Source organism: Cavia porcellus, unplaced genomic scaffold, assembly GCF_034190915.1.
Source record: "Cavia porcellus strain 051 isolate PalLab524CR breed Dunkin Hartley unplaced genomic scaffold, mCavPor4.1 scaffold_12, whole genome shotgun sequence".
NCBI classification, from domain to species: Eukaryota; Metazoa; Chordata; class Mammalia; order Rodentia; family Caviidae; genus Cavia; species Cavia porcellus.
The window spans coordinates 69,541,705-69,561,685 of NW_026947495.1; the positions used below are offsets into that span (position 1 = coordinate 69,541,705).

The following is a 19,981-nucleotide window of genomic DNA, read 5'->3' on the forward strand; positions in this document are numbered from 1 at the left end:
TGCTGAATTTCCAGGGTTGGGTTCAAACATGGGATCTTCCTACTTCAGGCTCCGAGTGCTGGGATTACAGGTGTTTGCTACCATCTCCACCTTCCTAGGAATTGTTAATATTCAATTTGTGGCTCAAATACTACAAATCTGAAAATCTACATAAAAGTTTCCCAACATGTTTAAACTGTAGTCAACAGAGGAGTTAAGAGCAGCCCAGATGTGCACACCCTGCAATCTTGGCTTTAAAACATCTGGTTAGTAAACTGTCTTCAGTGTGGCAAATGTTGACTTCTAAAATTTTTTAATCCTATTTCAGAGTTTACATTATTCCAAAGTATGGAATTTTATTCAAGTGAAAAAAGACGTATGTTCCTGGATACTGTCTCCCCAGAATCAGTTAATTTTGCTCATATACAGACAGAAATGATTACAAAGAAATAGAAACAGAGTAATGATTTGCTTTAGCTGGTAATAGCTAGAGTGACTTTTTTTCTTTATACTTTTCCAGATGTTCTAATTTTGATGTCATACAGGGTCAATCAATCTTTTAAAACTTTCAAGCAAACATACTTGTATTAGTCGTATTAATTTGATGTTTTTGTTAACATCAAAAATAAAAATTATGAAAACTAATGAGCAACAGAAAGAAACTGTAGCAACACTACTTAAGTGATTTTTTAAAAAAGTCTATTTTCATTCAGAAGTGAGCTACAGAACCATACAGTGTCAGACTGTGCAGGATTGAGCATGGTACTGGGTGCACTGATGAGGCTCAGTAACTGGGCATTTCTCCACTGGTCAGCTGAAAGATTCCTTCGAGGATACACCATCTGGAGAGAAATGAGTGCATCTGAAAGAGACTAAAATAAGAAAGACAAAGGTAGGGAATAATTCTTTTTTCTTTCCATTTAAATTTGTATGATAATATTATAAAACATCAGAAACTAATTACAACCATGCTCTTCAAATAAGCTGGATCACAGCTTTCCTCTGCTAGGTTTTTTTTTAATTTTACAAAAGCTACATAGATTATACACTCCTGGGCAAGACCTTTGCTCAAGAAATCATGTTGCTTTCTTAAAAGTTAAAAGAAACAGCAACCCAGGGAATATTTCAAAAGGGATGGAGATCAATTATCATGGCTTTCTTGCAATGTTAAGTTTCTGTTCTGACCATTCTTACAAAAAGAAAAGATGTCAGGGTAGTATGCCTAAGTGGTAATATGTTCCTGCTGGCTTGAACCACCAGTGGTACATATGTAACTGTCCAAACAGATGACCTGGACCACTGATGGCACATGCATAACTATCCAATCAGGTGGCTTGTACAACCCCATGGGACTGTCCAATGCTAACCAATGGGACATTCACATATGTAACACCAGTGGTTCGGCTGGCAGGAACATATCATGCTCAAATCAAGCAGTTTGGCAGCAAAATATAACCATTATAGCTCCATCATTAATATGTTAAGAGAGCTTAGCATGTTTTACATTTCTCCAAAGAGTACCTTGTAACATCTATATTCTTTCTTTTGAGGGGGGTAATATCAGGAATTCAACTCAGGACCTTATGCTTGCCAGGCAGGCACTATGCCGCTGAGCTGTATCTCCAGCCCCCTACATTCTTCCTTAATAAATTATTTAACTTTGATTTGATTTATTTATAGCTTTATCATCAAGTTATTTAATACTTACATCATTTGTCTGTTAGTTTGCTAACTGTCCCTCCTCTAGATTTTGCATCCTTTCTTCCAAAAAAATCCTTAAGATTCTTTAATCTAGCCATTGTAAACTACCAGGCAAATTTGTGCAGAGTTCAGATCTCTATTTAAATTTAGTAAATCTGAACCTCTGGTTGTAGAATCCCAGAATCTATCATCTTATTAAGCTCTGTCAAATAATTCTGATGTAGCAGACTAAGAATCCTTTTAAAAATAAATTGTATGAATTAACTTTTTTAATCCTGGCAGATGTATAACAGTCATTCTATCGAAACACTGAGATTACGATGTAACATCAGCAAAATCAAGATCAGGATTTTTTTCAAGAAGTCTCTGCCTGTATCTTTAAGATTTCTACCTATTTTCTCTTTCAGTAGATTTAGTGTTTCTGTTTTAATATCTAGCTGTATGATCCACTTTGACTTTAGTTTAGTATATAGTGACAGACATGGGTCTAGTTTTAGTCTTCAGTATGTGGAAGGCCAATTTTCCCAGAACCATTTATTTAAAAAGCTTTCTTCCAGTGAACATGTTTGGCTCCTTCGTTGAAGATAAAGTGGCTGAGTGTATTTGGAGTTGCAGCTGTACCTTCTCTCCTGCTCCAATGATTCTCAGGTATGATTTTTTCCCCCCAATACCATGCTGATTTTATCACAGTATACTACAGTATAATTTCAAGTCAGGGATTGTGATGCCGCCTGATTTGTCTTTGTTGTCCAGAAGTGCTTTTGCTAAACTGCATGGGAATTACTACCAAGAATCAACAAATGGGATCTCACCTTACTATAAAAAGCTTTTGCACAACAAAAGAGATCACCAACAGAGTGAAAAGACAACCCAGAGAGTGGCAAAATATTATACCCAGTTGTCCCTCAGACAAAGGACTTACATCTAGTACAAACGAAGAATTGAAAAAATTCAGGCTCCCAAAATTCAAAAACTCAACCCAAAAAATGAGCATCTGAGATGAATATACACTTCTCAGATGAAAAAATATACAAATAATACGTGAAAAGTATTTTGAATTTTGTACATTTTACATTTTCAGATTAGGAAGTTCAACCTGTATAATATAACTAAACTAGGAACTTAAGTATCTTAAGAATTTTCATGAGTAAGTATAATTTATATGAATATTTTATTATTAAAAGTGTAATTCTTGTTGATCGAAAACAACAGATTAAGATTCTAGTACTCAAAACTTCAATTTGGGCTTGGGCACTGATCTCTCAAATGGTTTTTACCTTGTCATGACACTTCAGTAGTCCTCAGCACTCACCTATACACAAGGCGGCTGGGGAAGACACTAAAGGACTTAATCTACAGCGCCTTGAACCAGCCTACTGCAGAGAAGCCACAATAGCAAGATTCCTTTTTTTGGTGATTTTTATTTTTATTTATACCTGTTAAGACTCCTTTTAACCAACATTATTAATTCATTAAGAACTATTTTTATTGTATGTTAGAGAAACATTTCCAATTAATTTCACAAACTATTGTTTTTTCCCATGAAGAGACTGTAACACAGCTAAAATTTATCACATACTACGTATCTAAACATCTTTTACAAAGTAATTCATTTAATGTTCAAAAAAACCATGTAAGTACTATTCTCACCAAAAAGAAAACTGAAGTACAGTGAGTATGGTTAAGTAACTCAGTTAATATTCCAGTCAGCAACTGGCAAAACTGAGATCACAATCTAAGGTATGACGGTTAATCTTAATCCTCAACTTGATTACCTCGAGAAGCACACCAGTAAAACACGCTTCTGGGTTTCTCTGGGTGAATCATGAAGTGCGATCTTGGGGACTACTTCTGATTCCTGGCCTATTCTTCCTACTCTCCCCTTCCCGTGCGTCTAGAAGCTGTTCTCTACCATCCCTTCCACCATGTTGTTTCTGCAATGAGTAAACCTCTGAAACCATAAGCCAAAATGAACCATTTCCTCCTTTAAACTGTGTAAATCAAACGTTACATACTAGCAACTGAAAGCTAACACATAAGGAGACTGGTATGGCGTTAAGACATTTCTACTACCTCTTTGTACTAGACTGAAGCTAAAAACTACAATGAATCAATATTTTCCCAAATGTACACTACCATGAATCTCATTTACCAGTTCTCTAGTTCATAATTAGATAAAATCACCAACAGTTCTCATTTATATTTCATTATAATTTTTCTCCCAAAAGATGTTACCACTTTATCCATGCTTAAGTGATCCCTCATACCTATTATAGCATACCTAAAAACAAGCACTTACCTTGCTATGAGGTACAAACTCTTCCATCATCTTTTTTAAAGGATTTTCATAATCCACAATCATCTGACCAAGACGTGGGTATTCTCGGTCACTTAAAACAAACATATGAAATTTCAGTAAGTTGTACATTATTAAACTGAAAAATTTGGAGTAATTTTTACAATGCTGGACTACCTTGCTCCATGGGTCATTTCATGAGCATAATTGTATAATCCAATGATTGCCTTCCTTTCTTCAATTCGAGACAGCAGTATCATTAATGTTGTATAGGTTATAATCAAATCTAAGTAGTTCTTTGTTAAATCAAAGTTCACAGTCTAGAAGAAAATAATCAAATTCAATCCTATTTGCCCAACTTTTAAGCATATACAAAAATCTTCAGAACAGCTATTAAAAATCGTAAATTTTTAATATTCTATTCATACAATTTTTACACACATTTCTGAAATTGAAATTCCTCTCAATAACAAATATCTAAAATTTGGAAGTTACAGGTAAGTTTTGTGTTTGTTACACAGTTCTACAGATAAAAGCAGAACTTGTGACCACTGTATTCAAACTGGTAACAACTCAAAAGAACAACAAAAAAACCCAGAATAAGAAGAAATGTTTGGTACTGACCTCACCAAGAGTATTTTAAAAAAAAATTCATCATCAAATCAACGTAGACATTTCTCACCCTGACATCCCATATCTACAAACTGTCATGCTACAAAAAATCCTATTAAGTATGCCTTTGATTCATGGATTTGTTTGTTTGTTTTTGGTACCAAGGATCAAACTCATAGCATCAGGCTTGCCAGGCAGGCATTTGTGGCGCTGAGCTAAACTCCTGGCCCCTAAGTATGCTTTTTATAGGAAAAAGAATCAGCCACTTCACTTTTTTTAATACTAAATGTGATAAGTATACCTCAATATGTATAAGACTGAGTGATGATACAAAAATGTATTCCAAATTTTTACTTTTTATAAAAGCTACTCAACAAGTCAAATTAACAGTACTAAAACGTTCTACACTAGTTGTACAACCTTCTCTTAAAAAAAAAAAAAAGCAACTGATTCACCGAGATCTTTTGAAAACAAAAAGATTCAGAAATTTTTCTGTAAATCAAACTTACAATGTCAAAGAAAACTTGGCAAACATCAATAGTATTCAGCAATTCACAAACATGGTCCTGAAAAGAAAAATTTGTTTTAATATTCTACTCATATCAGTGTTTTTCAGGTGCTGCATACTGAACTGGGGTCCTCACATATGCTAGACAAGTGCTTTTATTCCCAGTCCTGTATAAATAATTTTAAATCCAAAAAATATTAGTAACACGTATTTTAGATTTCATTGATGAAAGAATTCCAACTTTATTATGTACAAGTGATAAAGCTAGTTACACAATTAACGATTAAATCTGTTTTTGAACTATTAAGCTTTATATACTAAAATACATACCTTAAATTCCATAACATCTACAAATGTGAAGTAATATAACGCCAGATTTTTCAGAATCTCTGATTTTTCTTTCTGTAGTTGTGCAAGCTGTTGCTGTAAAAACAAAATTAAATGTATTTTCATAGAGAACAGAAATACTCAACTTCACTACAACTATCTTCTTTAATGATTGCTATATGGAAGCATAAGCTTTTAGAATATTTCTAAATCATCACAGCCTTTTTTAAAAAACCAAAATACTCGAGACAGCAACTGCTAAAAGTGATCAGCAACTGAGAGCGTGAGGCTATAAAACAAATCAAAGCAGATTAGTACCAAATTGTGCTATTAAGGAAAATAGGAAAATGTTAGGAAAAAACAATTATAAACTCTTTAAAAAAAAATAAAAACAGGTCATGAGCATGATTTATTACTAGAAGTGGGAGAAAAGAAGGTGAAACATTACAATTTACACTACAAAAAAAAACAATATGCTGTATAAATCGGGAACTTACCAAAAAGAATATCCAGGCAAAGCCACGTTACGCATGCAAAATAAAATGTAGATACAAACATAAAATACAGTAACGGTTCCCTAACCAGATCCACAAACACAATAATATAGTAAACAAAATCAAAACCACAACAACAAAAAACAAATGAGAAAGAAGCAAAACTAGAGTTAAGACATGAAAGAGGAAAGTGTGAAAGACAGCTATTATTTCAATCAACTGTTATTAAATTTATAAGCCCTAATATTTTTTAAATCAACTACTAATATAATTTCTGACAGAATTTAATCATATTTAAGGCCCTGTATTAATTGCACTACCAGAATTCCAACCAATCATTCAGATTGTGAGTGTGGCCTATAAAATAGCAGATTCCACAACATTTAGGACCTTGTTAGAAAAGCAAAATTTCACAACCCCCCTCAAACCTGCTTCGTAACCTGCTCCAGGGGATCTAAATACATGAATATCTAAGACACATTTATTTAAAAAGTAAAAAAAACAGGAAAATGAGAAAGCTTCAACACAGCAAACTTGCTACAAAGTCTACAGAATTCTGAGGCCTTCATGTAGCTATTAACATTTATAAAGGACGCATTAGAAGACAGATTTCTCCACAATTACACTGAACTATTATGATTAAGTCAGAAAGTTTACAGCTACAAGTCTAACATCTGGAAAAGATTCTTTAAAACTACATGACATCAACTTAAAACAGCAAAACAGCAGTCTGGTAGACTCACTAAACCAATACTTAAGTCCCTGAAGACATTTAAATAAATTATCTCATACTTCCCCATGATGTCAGAGAAATTAACATGTATTTGTAAAGGATATATTACTGTTTTTATGAGAAGCTACACAAGAAACATACGTTTCAGAATAATCCTGTTGTATGCACCATTTTAATCATTACTCCAGCAACAACAAATAAATACCTTTTTTTTTTTTTTTTTTTTTTTTTTTTTTTTTTTTGAGACAGGGTCTCACTATGCAGTTCAGGCTCACCTGGAGCTTACTTTATATAGCTCAGGCTAGTTTTGACTTGCAATGATCCTCCTGCCTCAGTCTTCTGAGTGCTGGGCTTACCAAGTGCTGGAATTACCAGGGGGCAACACCATGCCCTTAAAAAACCTCCTATTTTACACTACCTTTACCTTCTTCAACAGCATTAAGCATTCAAGATTGACATATTCAGTTTTTTTGCTCTGCAGTTTTTAAAATTTGAATTTTAAGATAAAACAAGTAAAAGTAGACTCAAAAAAAATAAGACATGAAGAGAAAAATCTGGTTGTTACTGTCTTACTAATCCCAATTTATTTCAGTTGCCCTCTAGGATAATTAACAGTGGCCCCCATACACCCTTCATCTTCAGTATCCAGTCTGGTCAATTAATGACTCCATCATCTTAGGTCTTTCATACAGCCTGCATTTTATACACCAGGAGTATTTTACTAATAAAACTTAAAAGCACCTTCTGAAATCTAAATAACTTAGTAACAGCAGAGATTGGAAATCTCATCATCTTTTCTATAAAGCAGTGTTCATTCCACTGTTCCACATGTCTGACAATTCCCCTTTCATTAATAAAATTAATTCATTAATAAAATCTCATCATGATCTAAATTTCTCATTCAATTTTACTGTCCCCTAACCCATATATTTGTAGGTTCTATATCAGCCATGAACATTTACTAAACAATCAGCATTGTCTAAACTGAACATTGGTAATCAAGCTTTGAAATAACTCTCAATCTGGCCCTAATTTCCTTGTCCTATCTAAATTTCCCCTGAATCCATTCACATACTCATACACTATTTTCTATACACATCTCATTCCCAGAGTTCCCCTAATGTGGTATCAAAATCCCACAACTTACACATATCCAAATCTCACTACTCCTATGAAGTTTAAATGGAACCTCATTTTCAAGAAATTATGTACTGAGTAACTTTCTTGAACACAAACTTTTACTCTTAATGCATATGATTTCTAATAGCAGCTCTTACTTTCTATCTTATCACTGCTATGTCCAACCTACAAAGTTCTGAGTTTTTAATCTTCCCCATCCATATTTTATAGCTTTGTACACAAAGAAGTACCTCATATAAAGGGATTATAAGACTAACTTAAAAGACATTTGTAGGGGTCTGGAGATTTAGCTCAGCAGCGTAAGCGCTTGCCTGGCAAGCTCTAGGTAGTGAGTTCAATGCCCGGTAACAAAAAATAAATAAAAAATTAAAAAAAGACATCTGTATGTCTGTGTCAGATTGACATGCCTTCAAAAGTTACATCAGAAAGTTTATCTCTTATTGTGACTTAACGTCTCACAGTCTAAACACCCTTCTCATCAAATGGGGGCTAACATGGACTATTAACCAAAACAATGTACACAACAACATACCATTATGCCTGTTACCCAGAAACTGTTAAATGCTACGTGAATAATGAAGAAACCATGTAAACCACTTCTTCAAGATAAACAAAATAAAAACAATTATAAATCATCTTAATACCACTCATCGTACTTCTACTAAACACAGATATTTACTGAGCAAGTGTTTTGTCAGACACTGTTTCAAGTATTTTACAAGCATCTCATGTGTTCCTCACATCTCTATCAATAGTTACAATTAGGGTCCTATAAAGCCCTATACATATGAGGTCAACTATAACTCAGGTTTCAACTACAAAAGAAAAGAAACGCTGTATTTTAGTTCTTGAGATAAAACAGAGTAGATACTACCAAGCAGTGCTAAGTTCAGATTTAACATCTAGAATTAAGGTGTGCTTAATTCAACACTTCATTTAACTTTAAACATCAGTAATAAACTTATTATACAACAGAGTGTTAGAGAAGTAATATTTTAGAAAATTTTTGTTGATCAAATTCTTTTAAAGTATCTCATGTGATATATAGAATCTGCCAAAAATGTATCTATACTTCAGGAAAAGAAAAGTAGGATGACTGTTTTCAACAGATGGTGTTACCTTTATGTAGGGACCCCTAAAGGATGTTGTACGTAGCAGCCAACCCTCAGAGAAGAAACTGAAAATGCATGTGCAGCGATCTCAGGGACCAAGGTTACCCAAGCAGCAGTTCGCAGCACTCATGACTGGAAGCTACTGGCAACACCCTGAGCTCCTATTGCAATTTTAGGGGCCAATGGTAATACCTATTAATTTCATGATGTCTCAATAAATTCAGTATTAAAATATATATACAAGTTTTTTCTTTTCCTGAAGTGTATATCCATGTTTTATGGAATCTGCATTTTGTCAAAATATCTGTATATTTACATTATAATCTCTAGAAAAGGAACCATTCTTAACATTTAAGTAAAATCTGAAAATAAAGAGGCTACACAAGTTGAACTACAGGGATCATATTTCCGCTCTGAAAATTCTTGGTAACTAATCTTTGTTCAGCTAAGGATTTTCAATAAATATAACTACCTAAAATATTCACTGAAACTTTAGTATTTACTGTCATTCTTTTATGATAAAGGGATTGGCAAATTGTAGAGTATCTCACAGATATAATTCATTGATTTTCAACACAATAAGAAGGTAGGCAGAAGTTTTATTTACCCATTTCAATTATTCTTTTGTATTTAAAACTGCTTTTGCTTAATAAATTATTTTTCTGTATCTAATTATACTAGTATCTTGTGCTAGAAATCAATACAGAACTTCAGTTTCACAGGAAATGCTTTACCCATTTTCTTAGTATGATGTCTCAACGTAGGCTTAAATAAGAAGGTACTGAGATTTCTTTTAAAACTGTTCCAGCTACTACCTAATTATCACTGTCACGCAAACTATTACTGTAGCCTCCTAACTGATCTTTGCATTTCTGCTGTCTTCTCTTTTCACACATTCCCAGGCAAAGTAGACAATTTAATGCATCCAGCACTCTATCTTTTTTTAAAATTTTATTTAAAAGGAAAAAGAAAAAACAAAACAAAACAAAGCGGTGTAAGGGTACAAGTAATACAGAACTACAAAAAAAAAAACAGTAAGAAATCACCAGTTAATAGATTACACATTATCATCTTAGAGATAGTTGCTCAAGTCACAGTATCAAAGCATACAAAGTGAACATTCAAACAGAGAGACTGCAAACAGTTGTGTTCAATGATCCAACCAAACCAGCACTCTATCTTAAAACAATGATTCCTATGATGGTAATGCAAGATGTTAACACCGAAATATATATATAGGAACTCTCTACTACATTTGCAAATTTTCTGTAAGTCTAGTATTATTTCAAAATAAAGTTTCTGTGTATTATTTTAAACTCTCATGGTTTTCCATCACCCAAAGGATAACATCCTCATCTGTGCTTCAATGGTCCTTCTCAGGAACTCCATGTCCTTTGCCCTCCTCCTTCCTCACCCAGGACCTGTCACACCTGTCATGCTGGTCTTCCTGCTGGTCCCCAACCTTAGAGCCTCTGCCTTTGCACTTGCTGTCACATCTTAGATAACCTTGCCGGTTTCCCAGCATAGCTCACCCCATCTTGCTTCTCTACAGTGAAAGCTATGGCTGAGCATGAGCACTCTTTGCTAAAATAATCTCTTCTTTCCCAGTGTTTTCTGACTCATCCTAGATCCTATCTCTTCCTACAATTTATTTCCAAATAAAAGTATTCATCCACTTGTCTAATAACCCAGGTTGAATTTAAATTTCACAAGGGCAAAAGAGTCTTGTATTATTTCCTACTGTCTCTCTAGCATCTAGAATACAGGCACATAATAACAAATAAATGATCCTCAAGTTTCTCAACATAAAAATCACAAAGGGAGTTCTTCGTTTTGCATTGTATTGTATTTTATAGGGACAGTGTTTGAGATAGGGTCTCACCATGTAGCCCAGACTGGCTTGGAACTCACTAGGTAGCCTCAAATTTGCAGCAATACTCTTGAGTGCTGGGACTGCTGGTGTGCAGTACCATTAATCTTAAACTTCACTTACTGATAAATTCATTACCAGGTATAAATTCATATGTACATGAGTTTCTGTAATCGAACATATACTAGCATAGTAGTGATTTAACTCCTTGACTAAATTGTCTAAGGTGTGCAAAATATTTCATTATGTCATTCTAGAATAAGAAAGTATAAAAGGAGAAGCAACTAAGAGAATGACATATGCTTATATCAAATATAAGCAAGCTAAAATCATGTGAAATTCAAATCAATGCAAACACTGGCCATTTTTAAAAAGGGTCATAAAACTCTGTTTTGTTTTACTTTTTTTTGGTACCAGGAATTAAAATTAGGGCTTTACGCTTGGTAGGCAGGCGCTTGTGCCGCTGAGCTATATCCCCAGCCCCAAAACGGGATGTGTTGTGGGCATCAAGGTTTTGCTTTTATACAAGAAATCGAACTCAGGACCTTACACTTGCCAGGCAGGCGCTTATGCCACTGAGCTACATCCCCAGTAGTCCCTATTTTAAAACATTTGAGGATTTCTTTTCCTCTTATTTATACAAGATAATTCTATTAGCAGTATTTCCTGGACAAGTAGCAAATAAATTTGAAGGAATTAGTCTAATACTAATCTAGATAATAAGCATTAAGTGTTTATGCATTATTAAATTTAATCCATGTAATTACTCTTCAATGTACATTTCCTTGTGTAAAACATAAAATGTAGTACATTAACCCATTTTTAAGTGTGTAGTTATGTCACTAAGTACATCTGTACTACTATGTAATGATCATCACTATCTTCATAACTTATTATATCTTCCTAATCTATCTATCTAGTATTTCTCAGGCACAGAAACAGACTAGGAAAAGGTAAGATACCAATCCAAGCTATTAGATTACAGGTTTGACTACCCTCTTCAATACTTGTGAACAATTATGTCGCTACACAATGAGACAAAGGTAGTAGTGGTGGGACAAGCAAAGCTAACATTGTTTCCTTTGTAGAAAACAAGTGGTTCTTTGGTTCACATGCTTTGATTGGAATCTGGTTCACAAACAGAAGTACTTGGCAAAAAAAAAAAAAAAAAAAAAAAGGTCTGCAAACTGATCAGATGACAGATAAAAGACTGAAGCCATCATTTCTGCAAGAATATAATCTTTTCCAGAACTGTGAAGTGAATTAAGTTTGTGAACGGAGGCACTGAAATCTTTAAAAACTCCCTTTGTCTTGTATACTGAAGTGATTTTTCCAATTTTGCATGCTAAATATCTATCTGAATTAATTCTGAAAAGTAAATTGAGTCTTAAAAAGAACTGAAAGGCAAAAACAAATCCTAGTAAAGGTTATGCCCATGTTTCTATTACTCTTTCCACTAAGAGCTGTAGTTCAAACTGGTCATGGTGGTGCATGCATGTAATCTCAGCCATTTGGGAGGCTGAAGCAGGAGGGTCACAAATTCAAGCTACACCTAGGCAATTTAGCAAGATCTTAGCTCAAAAAAAGAAAAAAAAAATAGACTGGAGGTACAGCAACTGCCTTGCACACACAAAGTCATGTTTGACTTCTAGGACAGAAACAAAGACCGAATTGTAAGCCATTTTCTCACTCTTTTGATTTTGGGCTGCTGGCCTTGTATCTTACTTGGACCAACGGAATCCAGTACAAGTGACACTATGTTACTTAAAGTTAGGGCTTAATTTAACAAGGCTTACAACTGCAGACTCTGCTCTGCTGATACACCCCAAGCGCCACATGTGAGCAAGTCTTAAGTATCCTATGAGGTTCAGCCTCTCTGCTGACCCAGCTGGGTTCATTGTCAGCAGACCTGACCCTGCAGTTGGTGAGACCAACAGAGAAACTGCCCAGACAACCCACAAAATCATTAAGAAATAAAAATGAAGCCAGGCATGGTGGGGCACACCTGTAATCCCAGCACTTCACAGACTGAGGCAAGAGGATCACTGCCAGTTTATAAATGAGCTCAAGGCCAACCTGAACTGCACAGTAAGACCTGTCTCAAAAAGACAAAATAAAAAATAAAAAATAAAAATAAATAAAAAGGGGTTGGTTTTCACTGTTTTGGACTCAAACAGTAGGTAATTGTAACAACGAGTACTATAACGTTCAATAATAAATCTCTCTTTTACTAACTGAGCACACTTTAAAATCCTAGGAATTTAAGATTCTGGTTACAACGTGGTAAAACTGATAAAATTAATTTTATTGTAAATACTAACTAACACACTGCTAATTATAGGTAGTGGAGTTGGTCAGGTGTAACATTTTTGTATAAAAGATACCATATTGTATTTGGGATACCACAACTTACCTCATTTAATAGCACCATTTTCCATTACAGAGAGAAATGTAAATACATATGCTAGAACCTTCACATTCCATTTGAATAGTCTTTTAAAAAATATATTGGTGCCCAACCCCCTAGCCCATGCCATCACACTGTCCCACCTGCTCAAAATACACCAGGCCACACAGAACAAGCGCAAAGAGCTGCAGGGAAATGTGGCATCAAGAAGCCATCACCGCAGTGACCTGTCTGACAGAAGCTTTGGGGGACCAGCTCTATGAGGATGTGGCCCAGGCCTACATGAACCAAAGGAAGCTGGACCACAAAGTGAAGACCCAGAAGGGCCAAGTTGCTCGGTTTGCCTAGACAACAGGCAGTAGATCGGGATGGTGGAGAACTTCACCGAAACACTCCAGAAAATCAGCCTATGAGGAGAATCAGGCTTGGAGCAATAAGCTGGACATGCCACCATTGCCGGCACCCGTGAGCAGTCTACAAAGGGCAGCAGCAGTCTGTCCCTTTCTATCCCGTTCCTCCTCTTCACCTTGCCGTAGGGGTAACAAGGCAGATTGATGGATTATAAATAAAACACAGCATTGATATATATCTTCTGAGTTTCATAACTGGGTACACTAGACATAAATCAAACCTTAACCACCACCTCGCTAATCACATTGCATCAAACTTTGTCAAAATGGCAACAGACATTCCGGACACATCTAAGGTATCTGGCAACATTAAACGGTCCTTTGCCTTCTGCATTTTCCAAAGTTTTTCTTGCTCTTCCTATCAATTATGTGTTCTTGTGAATCCTTTAATGTAATATATCAGAAGTACTACAATTTTGCCTATGTAAACTTGGCAAGCAAACCAAAATGCTCTTTTCTAAATAAACGTCCTCTATTACAGGATGCTATTTCTTAGTGCTGAAAATCATGTTATATATAATTTTAGTTAAATTTATGATTATAAAACAATCAACCCTATCCAGCTTCTATTTGGAACACTCCTATCATCTCCAAAATTCTCTGTGCCCATTTCCAATTACTCTCATTTCTTTTAATCATAGCCCTAAGCAAATACTGATCTACTTTCTGCTTCAATAAATTCCCCCTTCCTAGACATCTCCTATAAAACAATCGAGCGTTTACACTTTGCTTCTTCACCTACTCTAACAGTTCCAGTATTTACTACTATCTATCTCAGTTCCTTTTAATTGCTGAATAGCATGCAGTTAAATGTATCTACATTTGTTTAACCACTGATAGGTGATGGGCATTTGAGCTGTTTCCAGTTAGGGGCTATCCTGAACAGTGAATGCTTCTATGAACAAGTCTTTAGTAGATGTGCTTTCATTTCTCCTGGAAAGAGTCCCAGGAATAGAATTACCTTCCTTCCACAGTTCTTAGCTGTTCTGGAATATGATTCAGATAGGTGAGTGAATTGAAAGCTTTTTAAATAAGAGTTACTGTAATAGCATATAACTTCTTCATTTATGAACAAATGATCACAATCAATCATATTGTAAGAAACTGTAGCAACAGAAAAACCATGAATAAAGTACTGATTCTACCCTAAATAAGTCCCACTTTATGGGATCTTGTAATACTATGCTCCTTGAAAGTATACATAAGTAGTATCTGTAATATAAAATATTCTTAGTTTGAAAACATACTTTTCAGTCAGGAGTACTGGTACATGCCTGCAACCCCAGCACTCTGGAGGACCACTACAAGTTTGAGGCCAGCCTGAGCTACAAAGTCGAGTTCAAGGCCAGCCTGAACTGCAAAGCAAAACCCTGTTTCAAAATCATTTAAAAAAAAAAGAAAAAGCACACTTTTCAAATTATTTGAATAATGACTTATGTTTTAACCCAAAATGCCTGTATTATTCTGTGGTAGTCTACTCACCAACAATGTCTTTCCTTTCACTGACTCCAAAATCTAATTTAACACTCTGCATGGTCATTTACATAATTTTTTTTCTAATACTCTGGCAATTAATCCCAAAATGTTATACTCAAATGTATAATCGGTAAATTCATAGTGATAGTTATGTCAGAAAATATCTTTACCATTTTGTAAAACACAAATTAGATTTCAGATGTAAATACAAAGAAAAAAAGGGAGAAAGTTTAAAACGTTTTGGAAAAAAATTAGTAGGACAAGTCTTACATATACCTGCATATCTTCTTTATAAAAAATCCTGTTATGTAGGTCAGAAGGAGAACCAGTAAGGTACCTGTGTCCTCCCATAAGCCAGCTGGTGCACAAGCTAGGAGACAAGGCAGCCCCCATCCCTGTGCTGCAGGCAACTGGCAGACTCAGAGGGCAGGCTGAGATGACAGTAACTAAAGGTAAAAACAACTCAATGATTAATGGCATTGTTTGTTTGATTTTTGCAGGCAGTCTGAGCATTTATTTAGAGGATAACAAGATGCAACATAGGAACTATGGAGGATTTCTTTCTATCTTGATTGTGAAATCCAGTATTATTTTCACTGTTTTGTTTCATTTGATTTTATTGCTTTATTCCCTTTAAAATAAAAAAAAATATTAAAATATCATTTTAAATAGCTCCCTGTGTAAAATAACTTTTATATGTTAATGTAATGAATCTCTTCTATTTTCTCCCCTCAGAAAAATGACAGATTCTGCTCTATGTATACACAAGCCACAAGGAAGACTGAAGAGAGACAGTAATCCACGCTGGCCACTGGAATCCCCTGTCCACTCATCACGCTGCTTTCTGCCAGCGGCGCCCTCCTCCTCTACTGCACACCATAGCAAGGAGCTCATGCTTCTAACAGAACTAAGAAGTATGTATGGTGACCAGGACAGCGACTGAAGAAATAGTAACAATAAAAACAAAATCAGCAAATTTTGGCTGAAAACAGTATTAAATTTTTAGTAAAAATTTATTTTAGGAGCTGAGCACGGTGGCGCACGCCTGTTATCCCACCACTAAGAAGAGGCTGCCGTGAGTCTGAGGCCAGCCGGGCTACACAAGAAGTTCAACAGCAGCCCGTACTCAACATAGTGAGACCCTGTCTCGAAAACAAACACAACAAATCATATTACAGAAATTTCAAAAAAATTTTAGCTGAAATTTCACTGGAAACAACTTTTTATGGAGTACCTTTTCTGAAACTGGGGACAAGCAATAAAACATAAATCAAAATAGAAAATAGCACTTACCTTGATTCCTGAGATAAAGCATGTTCTATGACACATCCAAGACTACAACACCAGTAACACTTCTACAGCACACTTAGTAGCCAAAAATCTGCATCCTCCTGTCAATCCTAGATGTTGTCATCCCAAATCTTTACACTTTCATCAATTTATTTTATAAAGTTAAAAAATAATAGTACCCCAAGTATGAAGTCATATGCCTGTAATCCCAGCACTTGAAAACGCTGAGGCAGAGGGTCAAGTTTGGAGGCCTGTTTGGACTACACAGCAAGTTCAAGGCCAGCCCATAACACATAACAAGACTCTACTTTAAAATTAAAATAAATAAATAAATTTATTTTTATTGAACTCCTTCCTCGCTGTTCACTTCCTGATCCAAGAGGACTAGGAATCCCTCAGCATTATTTTAACAGTCCCCTACCAAAACTGAGATCACCAAACTTCACAAATATACTACACCTAGTACGTCAGCAGGTCAAAAATAACAGAATCAAATCATGTATAAAGAATAGTTCAAAAGATTAAACACAAGATTTTGCAAACAGTAAATCTACAAACAGTCGTAACATTCAACACTATACAATCGTGTAAGTTAAAGACAGAATTATCACATAACCCAACAATTTTATTCTTTTATATCTACAAAAGAAATTGAAATATATGTACACATAAAAACTTATACAAATGTTCATAAAATATTTCATATGACATTTATACTAACCAAATAAAGACCACCCAAACATCCATAAATTTCATGAAATAAAATGTGTTCTATCCATATAATGGAATATTACTTAGCCATGAAATGAAACACTTGTACCTGCATGCTACAACTTGTATAAACCTTGCAATCACATATTTTCCTATTATAGTCATATGAAATTTCCACAGTAGGCACAGAAGTAAACATAAAGTAGATTAGTGTATGCCTAGGAATGGGGCATTGATAGAAAACTGGGCGTGAACATTAGTAGGTATAGTTTCTGAGATTATAAAAATTTAAGTTCATTGAGCTACTGAATACAGTAAAAACCATGACTAGTACACTTCTAATGAGTGAACTGTATGGTGCATAAGCTATGCTTCAATATAATTCTGTGAATAGTACATTTCTTTTTTTTTTTTTTTTGAGATGGGGTCTCGCTATGCAGTGCAGGATGACCTTGAGCTCACTTTGTAGCCCAAGCTGGTCTCAGACTTGCAATGATCCTCCCATTTCAGCTTTCCAAGTGCTGGGATTACAGGCAATTATACATTTCAAATGGGTGAATTATACAGTACAAGAAATACAGTGAATGCTTATATGTACAGGTATACATATTTTTTAATTTATTACAGTGGAAGGCACACTGTCACTAATCTCCCTTAAGATATTCCCCCTGATTTAGAACACATTTATCCCACTGTTCTTGCCACTTTCTGAAGCACTTTTGAAGTTTTCTTTTGTGTCTTTAGTTGCACTGTCATGTCCACCTGGATGTCTGAAACAGATGAAAACGTTTTCCTTTCCTAGGCATTCTGACTGGGGGACAGCAGAAGTCACACAATGCCAGACTCAGTACACAAGGACTCAGTGTAGTGTTCCCACAACTCACCTTCCCCATTACATCTCATCAAGTCACTCACGAAAGAGGACTTCCAGAACTGCTTCCAAAAGTGACAACAACAACAAGATACATGTGTTCCAACAAGAAACACTTGAAGGGTATCTTTTACTGTACAAATTGTTTAAAATTTAAAATTGTTCACCATATAATTTCATCATTCTTTATATATAAATTATATCTCAATAAAGCTTTTATTAAAAATATCAATTTTGGCCAACTTTGGTGGTACATTCCATGAATCCTAGCTACTCGGGAGGAAGAGGTAACAAGACCATAAGTTTGACACCAGACTGGGCAATGCAGTGAGAACCTGTGTCACAAAACAAAAAGGGCTGATGACACAGCTCAGTGGTAGAGTAGCCCTGAATTCAATCACCACTCCAAGCCTGTCCTCCCACAAAAAAGAGAAAGAAGAATTTAATTTGTTACTTTAATAAAAGTTGTAAAGGGAAGTAAAACTATTAACAAAAAGTAACAGAGTTGCTTTTATGCAAGTAAATAGTTTGCGAAGCATATGCAGAAAAGCAAAAATTTTTAATTGGCCCTTAACAAAAAATTACTGTTATTTAACAGTGAATATATATTTAATCAGTTCTTGGTAATCTTCCAAGAAAGGCTGCATATTCAGGACCCATGTTACATAAAAATTGTATGCATAAACGTGTTAAATTTTTAAAATTTCTGAAGAGTACATGTCAGATTTATGAGCCTGAAAAATGAAATATACATAGGATTATACTCAGGAAATTTTCATAATAAACCTCTTTTTGAAAGTGAATATAAACTCTCAGATAAGGTAGTCAAATAATATAACTAAAAAAAAAAAAAAGACTTCTCCACAGAAAAAGTCATGTTTTTAAGAAGTTCGTATTTTGAATCATTCATTTTGCAGTCAGGAACTAACTTTGATACCTTTATATACCAAATAAAAATACAATTATCTATAAAACCAAGATCTCTACAAATTAGTATTTTGAAAACCAAAAACAAAGCATAGGCTTTAAAAAATTATTTAAAAAGCACTTTACCTGACATTTTTATTAACTCTGACTGGCATTTCCTTCTACATTAAAACATTTTTCAGGAAAAGTGGCATCAATAGGCTAATTACAAATCTTCAGTGAACACAAATGATTTGAGAAAAGAAAAAGATGATAATGCATCTTTTAAACAGATTCACAGAACTATGGAAATTATGAGAGGATATTTCTAAACTACATTTATACATAAAGCAAAAATGATAAAGATTATAATGTGACTATCAAAGGAGAAGACATGTAAAGGAGTCCAATTCAGCAAAATTTATATAAAAATGCCATGGTATAGTTTTATAAAATGTGTTATTCTAAAAAATTATAAAGAACTACCAAATTATACACTAAGATTCTGAATAATGCTACACAATACCAAGAAAAATCCTACATGAAAAGTAGCATGAGGTTAGTAATGACCCTTACATTTCCTTTTCACAAGTATTTCTGTAAATTACAAAACTAGTAAAGAAAATATTTTTAAAACTAAACACACTAAGTAAAATAAAGCTCTATGAAGTCATTTATTCACTTTAAAAGAAATTTAAAAATTTATAAAACCAAAAAAAATCTAGTATTCAGACAAATATTTGGATATTATACACATATCCAACATCACTGTTGTTACCACCCAAAAGAAAATTTTGTGTAAGAAATTTAAAATGTTTTCCACTGGAAAATGGCAACGTACTGAAGAATTATTTTTTTCAGTTTCAGAGATAATTAAAGCTCTTAATTAATATTTATAATCTTTATAGCAATATCAAAATCAAAAGAAGAGCCACAACCACAATACTGATCACTGCTATGCTTATAGATGACTAAAATCAAGTAATTGAAAAATCAAGATGACTTACATTGTTGTTGCGAGTTTCTACAGCAGGAAATTTCCTGACTATGAATTTCACAGCAGATTCCAGATTTTTGTCAATAAGGTAGGATGGTTTGGCCTTAGGGTCTCCACATGCCTATAAAAAAAAAAGTAATA

At 34.4% G+C, this 19,981-nt stretch overlaps 1 protein-coding gene across 6 annotated transcripts in view; it reads right to left on the reverse strand.

Annotated features, from left to right (window-relative positions):
- Nckap1 (NCK associated protein 1) overlaps window positions 1–19,981 on the reverse strand; it is an 82,929-nt gene that overhangs the window by 47,308 nt on the left and 15,640 nt on the right. For 3 of the 6 annotated variants that reach the window (XM_023561129.2, XM_063259406.1, XM_063259404.1), the window contains 6 exons: window positions 19,851–19,961; window positions 5,427–5,513; window positions 5,098–5,154; window positions 4,154–4,296; window positions 3,980–4,070; window positions 714–851 (listed from right to left, as the gene is read on the reverse strand). In XM_023561129.2, coding sequence (XP_023416897.1) covers window positions 714–851; window positions 3,980–4,070; window positions 4,154–4,296; window positions 5,098–5,154; window positions 5,427–5,513; window positions 19,851–19,961 — 627 coding nt within the window. Of the gene's footprint in view, window positions 1–713; window positions 852–3,979; window positions 4,071–4,153; window positions 4,297–5,097; window positions 5,155–5,426; window positions 5,520–19,850; window positions 19,962–19,981 lie in introns of all 6 variants that reach the window. The other 3 variants (XM_013142387.3, XM_063259405.1, XM_063259403.1) reach the window with 1 other exon arrangement.